This window comes from Prunus dulcis, chromosome 6 (genome assembly GCF_902201215.1).
Source record: "Prunus dulcis chromosome 6, ALMONDv2, whole genome shotgun sequence".
Classification (NCBI taxonomy): domain Eukaryota; kingdom Viridiplantae; phylum Streptophyta; class Magnoliopsida; order Rosales; family Rosaceae; genus Prunus; species Prunus dulcis.
This window is the reverse complement of record NC_047655.1, coordinates 25,726,742-25,739,456: the sequence shown is the minus strand read 5'-3', so window position 1 is coordinate 25,739,456 and position 12,715 is coordinate 25,726,742. Positions and strand designations below refer to the sequence as shown.

Genomic DNA, 12,715 nt, shown 5'->3' with positions numbered 1-12,715 from the left:
TTTGCTTTCCTATTTAGAAAGGCAATAATATACTAAATTATCACACACAATACGGATGTTAAGATTCGAACTCATAACCTTGCCTGAGGGAGCAATTACTCCAAACCACTATACTAGTTAATCTTATAAATTGGATAAACTCGAACTTATGATATTTTATCTCTTTTTTCACAAGATAACTTGCATGTAATGAGTATATATTTTATTTTATGTCTCTCTTCTTAAAGCATCCACAGTAGGAGGACGTATTTTTGAGGGTGTAAAGCCACTTTTTCATCCTCTTTACACCTCGGGAGTTGTAAATGTGATTTTTGCTCCAGTAGAGAAGATGTAAATCTAAAGATAAATAATTGATTTCTTTCACCGTTTCTTATGTAGGTCCCACTTTTGTCTACTTTTATTCATGTAGGTCTCACCTACAAGAGAAGTAAAAAAAGATATATATGTGCATCTCATGGTGGTGATGCAAATTTACACTTGTTTACACCTCTCCATTGTGGGTGATTCCGATCACAAATAGTATATATTTAACATATACTTCATTATACACCCTCCCATTGTGAATGCTCATGAGAAGAGAGATCCATAGAAAGATATATATATATATATATATATATATATATATACACTTTGATGTAAGTAAAATTTTCAAATCTTTTCTTACATTCCTCACTATTTTGGCTTTTTGAAGTAGTTTTCCTAATTTTTCTGTGTAACGGTTATGCATGCGTGATTGTAATTCTCATGAACTATCAATTGATAATCGTCACCACAATTTAACTTTATTGTCTTAAACTGAAAAAATAAAAACGTGTGCCTTTTGAATTGTTATATTATTCACTTTAAAAATATATAGCTGCATTGGTAATTGACTCTACTTGACAATTCTCTATAGAGAAAGATAACCACCAATTAATATTAATGATTTTTTATTATTAGTATCATGTTTATTTATAATTTTGGTTTATAATGCATTCCCAGTTGATAGTCACTTTGTTCAGCATAGCCATCCTTTCGTGGAAAAAGAAAATCTCATCAACCAATACATATTAATGGTGGTGGTTGTTGATTAGTCTCGTATTCTTTTCTAATGATGCAATTACGTGTTAATAATTCATGGTATTAATCATAACATATAAGATTAATTAGTCCAACTCCTATACACCGTCCCACTCTTTTGTCTTTTCATAAGTCCAAACCAATGTGACATCCCCAACACGTGCAGCAGCAAAGCAAGCCAACCTGCCATGTCTTCCGTTTCACAATTCTGTGGGCTCCACCCTTCTGTCTTCAGCCAGCGCGTGCGTTGCCCTTTCTCTTTCACCCCTCGGTAGGTGCCCACATTCCCAGGCCACCTAACATCACCACCCACTATTATGACGTCATAAATCCAAAAACAATCCGACGGCTTCGATTCATTCGACCATTTCCATCGTGCAACTCCAAGCGCTTTGACGGTGCGGAGACTCCGTGAAGACCAAAGATCCGCAAGCCTCCGCAGCACAAGACCTCAGCTTCCCGGCAGAACCGTAAATAAGTACCGCGAGAGTGAGCTTTCCGTAAATTCGCCTAACTGATTCTTTATTGCATGCGAAATAGGCGATTGGAACAGCTCCGTAGTGGCGCATTCTACGGTGCTATCCTGCCGCCGTCTATTTCACGGGTATTTTACTCCGAAGTCTTTTATTTATTTTTCTTCTATTTCAGCTCTCTCACAGAGTAAAATTTGATTTTTTTTTTTCCTTGTATGAAATTTAAGTTCGTAAATATATTTTGATACAAATGATAGGTTAAATAGCCTAAATTAATATAATTGAAGAAAAATAGTGCTCAAACTTAGTGCAAAATGACAGACTCACTATCCGACTAACCCGACCTAAACCACGTTTAGTAATTCGGACGTATATATATTTTTGTTTTTTCTTTAATTTGAAGAAAAGAATTAGTAAGCAAAAGAGAGGTGGGCGAGTTGGCCGAGTCTTGAAGCATCATCCATCGTGCATGCATTTTGTGCATTTTCTTTCAATTTTCAACTTTGCATGCACACGTCTCCTCCTCCCGAAATTAACAACAACCGCCGATCCAGCTCTCAGCTCGCCGAAATTGGACTTCAAGCATTTCATCGCCTCGTTTCTCACGAAATCGGTGTTCAATCGCTCTGTGATTGAAAAGTCAGAGTGGTAGCAGACTGGCCGCCCCTTCGTTTTACTCGTGTTTGCTCGAATGAACTAGTTCTGGTTCTGGTTTCGGTGAAAGCTGTGAGCTCGAGGTTTGCTTCCTTCTCTTTTATGTCTCTCTGTTCGTAGTGTTGCTGATTTGGACCTCTTAGTTGGTCAATTTTGTGTTTTTTGGCTTTCTCCAAAATTATGAGGATTAGATTGGGGATTTATGTGGATTAGTTTCCGATTGGATTGAAATTTGTTGAAATTTACAGAATTTGAGTGCGAAAATGGAGCCGCGCACTTGCGTGAACTCAGCTTGCGGGACCTCGAGCTCGATCGAGTGGAAGAAAGGTTGGGCCTTGCGATCTGGAGGATTCGCCAATCTCTGTCTCAAGTGTTGGTAATTAATTCACTAACTTGTTTAATAGTTGGCTTTAGCACATAATGTTTATGTAATTCTTTGGCTCTGGATTTGGTTGAGTTTTCTGTTTTTAAATTCATCGACGTATTGGATGTTTCAATGGATAGTCTTCTATTTCCACGTTCTGCTCTGGTTTTGACGGCTACATGCTAATTTTGGCCGTTGCATGGAATTTTATTTTTTCAATTTTTCAATTTTATTTTTTCCCGATTTTACTTTGTTTATTTTGGCATTTTATTTGTTGATTTTTCTATTCTATCTCCTACATCCGTATTGTTTCAAACTAATTGTATTATTCATTTGAAAAATGGAATATAATACTTCGTATACAACTCAATCTTATTATAAAAGTGGTAATTAAAATTTCGCATTACCACTGAATTAAATGGAGCTAACCATTACAAAAGCGACTAAAGAGTTTTGGGGGAAATTATGGCTAGAACTGTATATGTTGTGTTGAGATTATTCCAAGCATTTGAAGTATTTCATTGCATCCACGCATGAGGTTGTGGGATCTTGGCCAATAGAAAGAGAAAATCTAGATTTTTATGGGTGCGGATCACTTATTGGTGTTGTTTATTAGTAGCTGCAAATATTCTATATAAAATTTGAAATGGCTTCATGATATGAAATACTTATGACTTGTATTGTGATATGAAATTTGTATCGACTCTAGGTCTGCATATGAGCAATCAATTTTTTGTGATATTTTCCACTCAAAAGAATCTGGTTGGAGGGAGTGCATACTATGTGGCAAGGTGAGCATATCTAACAAAGAAAGGATTTTGTGTTTGGTTTCCAGACCTCTCCTCCCCTTACTTTGGCTCTTCCGCTCTAATCAATTGCACCTAATAGAATTTGTTCTCTGCAGCGTCTCCATTGTGGATGCATTGCTTCAATGTTTCTGCTTGATCTTCTTGATGGTGGTGGTGTGAAGTGTATAAAATGTGCAAAAAGTTCAGAACCTCAACCTGTAAGATCAGTTTGTATTGGTAAATTTTGTAAAATTATAATGATTATTAAGGCATGGCTGTCCTAACCTCAAAAAGATGGTAGATGTCGTTCGTATATCTTTCTTGCTAGAAGGAGTAATATAGAAAGCATTAAAGAACGAGTACCATGGTCTGAATTTGGTCAATATCACCAATTTCTTGTGATGTTCACTATCATCACATTACTGTTGGTTATTTCTTGCATTGAAGACTGTAGTGGAATCATACTGCATACTGAAGTGTACTCTTATAGTTTAGTTATTTATGATGATTTTGAAACTTATTCACACAGATTTTAAGTGATGAAAAGCCTGATGGACTTGGAATATCCAAAATCAGTGAGCTGCAACCAACTGCTCAAGACAATCAATTGGATGGAACTAATGTTGAAAAATTGAAGCTTATTCAGTTGGGAAATAATAAAGATTGTAATGGGTTTAGGAACTTGCTTCAGTTTCAGAACAATGATGCAAATGGATTATTGCAGAAAATGAAACATGCCGATACTCCGCCTCCTGTGGGGGAAATTGGAGGCACATGTTTATCAAACTTTAATCTGGCATCCAATGGATCATCTGAAGCTCCCAAAGCAGAAGTTTTCAAAGCAAACTTAGGGATAAATGATATCTATGACTCACTTCCGCAGACAAATTTGAGTATGTCCCTTGGTGCACCTTTGGGAAAAGCAAATCCTGTTCCTGCTGCCATGTTTGATGAAAGGGAACACAGTAAGACATCCTCTCCACTCTTACCAGGAGCTAGGTCTCGCAATCTTTTTCCAAAGCCCCCAAAATTGGCCCTTGGTGCAGGTTTGGAGGAAAATTCTACAATTGCTTCACACGCACGTGTTGCAAGGCCACCTGCCGAAGGACGGGGGCGGAATCAGCTTCTTCCCCGCTATTGGCCCAGGATTACAGACCAGGAATTACAGCAAATATCTGGAGAGTATCCATGAAATTGTTTTATTCTCATGTTAATTACTTCTTGACCGAACTGTACATCAAATGTTTGGAGATTCTTATTTTTAATAATTATCCATTACCTCAAACAATGATTTCCTTAACTTTGATGTCTTCAAGTTCAAATTCCACAATTGTACCTTTGTTTGAGAAGATGCTAAGTGCCAGTGATGCTGGTCGAATTGGTCGTTTGGTACTCCCTAAAGCATGTGCTGAAGTAAGTTTTTTATTTTTTATTTTTTCTATGCTTCTGTTTATTAAACTCGACATTTCACTGATATTTGCGGTAATCTCCATCATCTTGATTGTATTCATTACTATTTTTTTCTTTACAAGACTTTGTTTCAATCAAATCTGAACCACCATGCAGGCATATTTTCCTCCCATTTCTCAACCCGAGGGTCTTCCTTTACGGATTCAAGATGTGAAGGGAAAAGAATGGGTGTTTCAGTTCAGATTTTGGCCTAATAATAACAGTAGGATGTATGTTTTGGAGGGTGTAACCCCTTGCATACAGTCCATGCAGTTGCAGGCTGGAGATACTGGTACTTCTTAGCGACTATATTTATTAAGTCCTTCTTTAGCATATCTGTGTGTGTCTGTGTGTGTGTGCGCATTCCTGGTTTTTTTTTCCAGTCCACTGGAAGGCCATTTTGGACCATGGACTACACTACATGGCATGGCATGGGTTCGTAAACCCTTGATTATGGTGATTTGTTAACAAGGAAACCTGTTTGTTGTCAAAGCCCTTTTTCTTTTGAAGGGTAGTTAGCAGTCACTACTTTGAGTGGAGATATTTTTTACATTACTTCTTATGCGGTTCTTTTTTATTAATTTTGCCACAGTGACTTTCAGTCGTATGGATCCTGAAGGAAAACTTATTATGGGGTTTCGGAAAGCATCAAATTCTGTTGCAATGCAGGTAAAAGCCTCTTTCATTTTTCATATTAGCAAAATGAACAATGTATTATTGATATGAAAATTATTAAAATAAACAGGATACCCATCTTACTGCCATTCACAATGGCGCTCACTCAAGTGAAACTTTCTTTTCGGGTGTTTTTGAGAACCTTCCTGTAATAAGTGGTTACCCTGGCCTTCTTCAGTCACTGAAGGGAAGCATGGATCCCCATCTAAATGCACTGTCCAAACACTTGACTACAGCTAGTGGTGATATTAGCTGGCATAAATCTGAGAAGCAAGAAGGGAGGACAAGGGAAGGCATGCTGCTGCCATCATTACTTGTTCCCGAGAGGAAAAGAACTAGAAATATTGGGTCCAAGAGTAAGAGATTGCTCATCGATAGCCAAGATGCTTTAGAGCTGAAGCTTACTTGGGAAGAGGCTCAGGATTTGCTTCGTCCACCGCCAGCTGCCAAGCCAAGCACTATCATGATTGAAGATCTTGAATTTGAAGAATATGAAGTGAGTGATGTCATTGAAATTTTTTCTTAAACATCAATTTCCTGGTCACTAGGCAATGTATTGTTTTTGCTTATATTTGCAGTCATTTCTAATTATAGATTACTTTGTTGGTCAGGGAAGTGACCACTAATAATCCTAAATTTCTGTTATTTAGGAACCTCCTGTATTTGGAAAGAGGAGTATTTTCATAGTCCGGTCAACTGGGTAAGACTTGCTTTATATTTAATATGTATATATTGCTTCTGTATAATTTTAGTTTGTAAAGTTAATCATGAATGACTGGTTCAACTGTTGTGGAACCATACACCATTTTAAATGGGTTTTTTTTTTTTTTTTCATTCTAAGAAAGACGCTTGTCTAGTGGAAATGTACAAAGAGCAAACTGTCTCCTTTGTCTTTGTGCAATTTGTCTTGTTCTGATACAATTGAATATTTCTGCTTCTTTAGGGAACACGAGCAATGGGCACAGTGTGATAGTTGCTCTAAATGGCGAAGGTTGCCAGTTGATGTTCTACTTCCATCTAAGTGGACATGTGCAGACAATGCTTGGGATCAAAGCAGGTTAGCAATAGGTTTCTTCTATGAAGGTTCCTGTAGTAAAAGTACCGCATGTCTCTAACTCTGTCTTGTCAGGCGTTCGTGCTCAGCACCAGATGAATTAGCCCCGAGGGAACTGGAAAGTTTTCTCAGACTGAGTAAGGGTATGTTGCCACCTTATTTGTCTCTCTTAATGTTTGAGGACCAGACAACATCTGCTGCTTAGTTTACTTTATCACAAGGTGTCTCCACTTATGCAATGTTTTGATTTGCTTAGTTTGCTAATCTGTTATGGTCCTGACTCCTGAGTCTCCCAACTCCTGTGGAATTGCAATCTTTCGTAGATTTAAAAATACAATTAGGAAATATTTGTATTAACTTAATCGTTTGCTTTATAGAATTCAAGAAAAGGAGAACGGTGGCAGACAATAGGCCAACCCAGGAGCATGAATCTTCTGGCCTTGATGCTTTGGCCAATGCTGCAATCCTTGGAGACAATGCGGCTGATCCAGGAACTGCATCAGTTGCTACGACAACAAAACATCCCAGGCATCGTCCTGGCTGCTCATGCATTGTGTGCATCCAGCCCCCCAGTGGGAAGGGCAAACATAAGCCTAACTGCACATGCAATGTGTGCAATACCGTTAAACGCCGTTTTAAAACCCTAATGATAAACAAGAAGAAACGTCAATCAGAGCGAGAAGCAGAGATTGCCTACAGAAACCAGCATGCATGGGGCCCTAGGGATGAAGCAGAAGTAGACAGCACTTCTAGGCACGTATCGTCGCATGTGGATCCTTCAGACAACGAGGCCAGGTCTGCCAACGAATCAGATTCCAAGAGCCAAAGCAAAGTGGCTGAAACTGGGAAGGGAATATTAGACTTGAATTGCCATCCCGGCCGAGAAGGAGAGCTGCAAGCAGGGCCAAACCATGTGAGTATGATGTCTCTTGTTCAAGTAGCAAGCCTTCCTCTTGAGACATATTTAAAACATAATGGTCTTACCAGCTTGATGTCTGAGCAACAGGCAACTAGCTCAACTTCACATGTGCCGCCACAAGCCACTAATGAGAGTGAAGACCAACATAATGAGAATCAATGTCAAGAACAGGAAAGTGGCGGTGAAGAAAGGCCGGATCAAGGCCAAGATGACCCTCTATGATGAAAATCCTGTTTCTTTTTATATAAAAAAAAATTATCAACTTATTTCTTGTATAATTATAGACTTTTATGTTTGTTTTCCTTGGTTTGGGATATTTTTTATTTTAGCTGAGAGTGTGAATGTGCGAAAAAATTATAAAATTAACTTGTATTATAAAGTGATTGGTCTCTGTTCAAAAAATTAAAATATTTGGGGTGAATATTTATGGAACTAAATTATTTGCTGTGTAAATTTGTTGCTCAAACCCTTTCTCTCAAAACATCTCCCAAATCCTCTTCCCCAACGCAATCTATATAAAATTCAAATCCCTTCATATTGGATAACAAAAAGTATATTTGACGAAGCTGGAAGTAAGTATATCCTAATTCATTATAAACATATTATCTAAACACAAGTTTGACGTACATAAAGCGATGAGGCTTGAAAAAAAAGAAAAGCTGAACCGGTTGAATTGCGTAGTAGAGTAAACGGAAGCTAAATGAACCCAGAAAACCAGGCATGCACTATATCTACAAAAGGGCATCCTCTCTGTTTGACCATCTTGCGAGATGGTAAGGTGGAACCACATCTTATCTTCTATATATTGTGTTGAATCACAACAAAAAAATAAATAAAAAAATAAAAAAAGCACATTATAGACAATCAAAATCCCTCAACACTAGCCCTAGGAACTGCTGATGATGATTTCCGGCTTTGCTGCCGGCCTAGCTCCTCCAAAGTGAGGGTGGAGGAACAAGCACGTGGAGGAAGGGACATAGGTAGGGCAGGCCGTCTTGTAGGTGAAATGGATGGACGGGCTCTTGATGGCGGCGAAGGAGAGAAACTTAACCGAGGCACAGGGGTTACTATTCCGTTAAGACTGGGCGATCTTGACATATGTTTTCCAGCAAATGCTGGCTCTTGCAAAGGAAACCTACTAGAGTACTTCATTTCTTGTACGATCTTGAGATGCTCAACAACAGTTCTCATTGTGGGTCTTTCCGATGGGTCCTTCTGAAGGCATCTCTGTGCAATGTCTGCCACAGCTCTAGCTGCTTTGGCTGGGAAGCGGCCCTTCAGCTGAGCATCCATGATTAGTGAAAGTCGACAGTCATCAGCTAGGAAAGGCCGGCTCCACTTAACTAAATTCCTCTCTTCCTTGGGATGACGGCTGTCAAGATTCCTCCGACCAGTGAGTAATTCAAGAAGCACAATCCCGAAACTCCAAACATTGCTTTTTGGGGTGAGCATTCCTCTTTCAAGTGTCTCTACTGATAGATTTGCCACTGCCTGGACAATGATAAGAAGAAAGGGATTCAATTGAGAGACTTAAAAGATCATGTTAAAATTTAAAGTTTGTGGGAACAGCGAAGGCACAAAATAAAATTAGTGCCCACATACAAAATTTGAAGACTTAGAACTAATCTGAAAATAAGCATTCAACTTACAACGGAATTATTAGAGATCTCTGCCTCAGGAATATGGCCGACACAACCATATCCTGAAAGCTTTGCACTAAAATCTTTATCGAGCTGTATGTTGGCAGTTGAAAATTCATTGTACATTGCCTGTAGATATGAAAGATAATTCAATCATCACATAAATGTACGGATACATGCAATGACATTATTATTTAGAAATTGAGTTGCTCAAAATTTCTAAACATTATGAGCAGTTTGACACTGGTTAATGTGTAAAAAGTGATGTATAAAGAAAAACTTGAAATCTAAACTTCACAATGTATACAAACACATGAATGCTCTGATTACCTGGAAAGGCCCTTCTTCATGCAAGAAAGTAAGACCTTGTGCAGCACATAAGGCAATTTTCATTCTTGTATTCCAGTCTATTGGGGGCTTGTCTGATCTTCCATACAAAAGCCGGTCCAAACTTCCATGAAAGAGCCTCTCGTAGACCAACATTTTTTGTTCTGAACCCTCACGTGCATGGAAACCAAGCAATTTACAAAGGTTTGGATGTTGCAAAGATGCAAGGGTGTTGATCTCATTTATGAACTCCTTTAAACCCTAAACATTATAAATTAAAAAAGAAGAAAAAAAAAGTGAGATTATTTCACAAACCATCTGAAGTGTAGAAGCAGAGGCAAAATGCTAAATATGATTAGGTTTGCTTTGTTCTATAGCACAAGACATATAATCAAACATGTGCTTAGAAATCAATGGAGATGAATGTGAAACACTTGCTTTGAAGAAAGGATATAAAATTTGAATAACAAAAACTGCAAAAACATGAGATGCTACATATGTCCTCAATTACCTATGCCATGGTAACATAATTTATTCTTGCTACACCATGAACATTGCACAGCATCTACGGAGTACATTCATACATTGTAAATGGATGAAAATCTCAATATTCACCCACAATCGGAAGTAGTTTCTAAAGTTCAATTATCAGCCACTATAAGGCAATCAGGGACCAGAAAACATGAGAAAACTGTAATCCACATCCTAATAAAATGAATGTTTATAAGTTACCTGAGTGGATGGGTGAAGGCGAGTAACAGTAGCTTCAAATTTTTTCGAACTTGTTGAATCATCTCCAAAGGAAGCCTTGTAAATAATAGACGAAAGGCCTTCTGACATGCATCGGTCTGAAGAAAAATTGTGACAAGCTGATGCTATTTCTTCATATAAAAAGTTCCGTAGTGTTCCAGTAGGTAGTGTTCCAGCAGGCAGTGCTCCTGTAGGAGGCAGTGGCAATGGTCCAGAAGCATAGAGAGGGCCGCTAGTAGTCACTGACTTAAAACTTCCTGTAGTCCTCAGTGCAGCAGCACCCTGAGGTGATGGGAGAGGAAGAGGTTGGGGAATTGGGGACGGCTGTTCTTTTATCGTTCCGGACCGGTACTTTGAGTCTTCTGGTTCTTCATATTCAACTGAAGAGAGAGCCTCTTGGTCTGCTGCATCAAGGGTCGATGGAGCAGATAATGCCCGTGTTCTATTGTTGGTGGCTCTGCTATTAACCGGCTGAATAGGTTTCACTCTGTTCCTAAAACTCGGGGGTGCAGACTGTAGCGAGCGGGTCTGTACTTGGGGTTCAGGCAACGTAGCTGGCGTTTGCTCCTTATGGTTAGGGACACGTTTAATATAAATACTCTGCTCAGACTTTTTCTTCTTGCTCTTCAAAACTGTGAAGCAACCCATAGTATGTTCAAAACTTTAATCTGTACTAGGTGGCCTATCTATCTGCGAAGGAGAAACAAAGTGCACGAAACTTAAAGCTTATAGTAGTTAAGAACTTTATGAATACCAAAACTAAACCAATGAACCCAGAGGAACTCTTTGACAAAAAAAAATTATGTCCACAAATCAGGTAAAATTTGGATTGGCAGGTAAGAAACAAAAGAAGCCAATTTAATTGACTAATAGAAGGAATATACATCCTCTCATAAAAGGATATAGTTAATCCCAGTGGCCCAGCCACCAGAAAGGATAAAAACAACAATTATTGAGAGCCTCCAATTATACAGAAATGTTCTGAAACAGATACATGCTACTGCCAAAATTTGGAATGGGGAAATTGGGAAAATGATAAATGAGAGAGAACATATCCTCATAGAAATCCATGTCATGAGCAGCAATCTGAATCACATCACTTAATTCCCAAATCTCCCAAATGCCAACTTGGCCATTACATATATTCTCTACCAATCAACTATGCTGCAAAATTTCAACTCAACAGAATCGAGATACGAATCCCATATCAATTCTGCTCCTTTCAAAAACTGACAAAATATCCAATAATCAGCACCCGCTCAACTTCACAAAAATACCAAGCCCAGATCCATAAAACCCAAAATTTCACAAAATATATTACATGAAAACCCACAAATTACAATTGGATGATCACTGAGGAGCTACCAGTCACACAATATAAGCATATCGGCAGCAAACCAACAAAATAAGCAATAGACAAATCAGGTGCCCAGAATTTTTCCAGAAAATATCAACCAGAAAGAAAAATACCCAGAAAATTTCAAAAAATTTCAAGCTTTCATTGGATTTGAAGAACAATAAAATGAAAATACGTAACCATTAAATACAAAAAAAAAAAAAATTAAAAAAAAATTACCAGCTTTCATGCAGCTTGGGATGGGATTGAGAAAGGGAAATGGTGTGATGGGAATCTGTGGCTTCGATTTGGAGAAGAAAAGCGCACGACAGGTCAAAGAAAGCAGATTGGTAAAGGTTGAGAAGTGTGAGAGAGAGAGAGAGAGAGAGATTTTAGAGAGGGAGAGAAAAGTAGAGAAAAGATGTTTAGGAATATAAGAATTGGGGGAGAGACAGAGGGAAAGATGGAGGGAGAGGGAGAGTCTCTCAAAGAGGAATGGAGCCCAATCAGCACTGGTCAAACCTAACAAAAACCAATATTTAAATAACATTAAAAAGTATCATTATTATTATCCTTAAAACAACAGAAATGGCTTTCTCATTCCAATTTTGACAATTTTACCCTTTAGATTCTTCTTCCCTTATTTAGGTTGGAAATGTGTTCCAAATGTCATGCGCCTAGAAAGGGTAGAATAGGTTGCCCCTCTTATAAAAATGAGAATGTTTTTGCTCATCATCTTAGTAGTGCTCGTTGAAGGGGTTTAATTTTTGAGATATGTGTAAGCTTACCACAAATTAAAGAAGGCACGTAAAGGTGTTGCCCGGACTTAGCAAGATATGAACAAAATTGAGTGTTGTTTGTATCAAGGAGAGTATAATATTAGGAATAGTTGTCTCGTTCAATTGTTGATTTACTTACATCAATTGAATAAGCGATTATTCATAATATCACTATCATTCTTATCAATAAACTTATCTTCTTTAAAATTAGGGTGTAAATAAAAACTTGCTCATGAAATGCATGAACTTTTTTCATTGTTCTTTGAACTTTAAAGAAAGTGGACATGAAAATAAGATTCCTTTGTACTAGTACATGCAATAATTGTTGTACTGCTGAAAGTGGGCAACCCAATTTTCAAAGTAGTACTTGGGAAATGCTTAATTTGTAGAAGCATGAATTCTTGGTCAAAAATTATAGGTTCCCATTATATTTAAGTAATGACCATTC

At 38.0% G+C, this 12,715-nt stretch overlaps 2 protein-coding genes across 6 annotated transcripts; one reads left to right on the top strand and one right to left on the bottom strand.

The window, feature by feature from the left end:
• Window positions 1-1,932: 1,932 nt before the first annotated feature.
• LOC117631038 (B3 domain-containing transcription repressor VAL2) lies at window positions 1,933-7,872 on the top strand. 4 transcript variants are annotated; one of them, XM_034363961.1, is made up of 14 exons: window positions 1,933-2,269; window positions 2,435-2,562; window positions 3,260-3,341; window positions 3,455-3,556; window positions 3,868-4,520; window positions 4,655-4,751; window positions 4,905-5,079; window positions 5,380-5,456; window positions 5,641-5,958; window positions 6,113-6,162; window positions 6,406-6,519; window positions 6,592-6,659; window positions 6,894-7,429; window positions 7,523-7,872. In XM_034363961.1, the coding sequence occupies exons 2-14, from the start codon at window positions 2,450-2,452 to the stop codon at window positions 7,655-7,657; spliced, it is 2,520 nt and encodes an 839-aa protein (XP_034219852.1). In that variant the 5' UTR covers window positions 1,933-2,269; window positions 2,435-2,449; the 3' UTR covers window positions 7,658-7,872. The 4 variants fall into 4 exon arrangements, with proteins under 4 accessions (XP_034219852.1, XP_034219850.1, XP_034219849.1 ...); XM_034363959.1 differs by having other exon boundaries at window positions 5,533-5,958; XM_034363958.1 differs by having other exon boundaries at window positions 1,934-2,269; window positions 5,533-5,958; window positions 6,894-7,872.
• A 136-nt stretch (window positions 7,873-8,008) lies between these two features.
• Window positions 8,009-11,978, bottom strand: LOC117632839 (probable serine/threonine-protein kinase PBL1). 2 transcript variants are annotated; one of them, XM_034366438.1, is made up of 5 exons: window positions 11,729-11,978; window positions 10,135-10,784; window positions 9,406-9,663; window positions 9,085-9,204; window positions 8,009-8,926 (listed from the first exon to the last, which is right to left on the bottom strand). In XM_034366438.1, the coding sequence occupies exons 1-5, from the start codon at window positions 11,736-11,738 to the stop codon at window positions 8,300-8,302; spliced, it is 1,665 nt and encodes a 554-aa protein (XP_034222329.1). In that variant the 5' UTR covers window positions 11,739-11,978; the 3' UTR covers window positions 8,009-8,299. The 2 variants fall into 2 exon arrangements, with proteins under 2 accessions (XP_034222329.1, XP_034222328.1); XM_034366437.1 differs by having other exon boundaries at window positions 10,135-10,842; window positions 11,729-11,977.
• Between the last annotated feature and the right edge of the window lie 737 nt (window positions 11,979-12,715).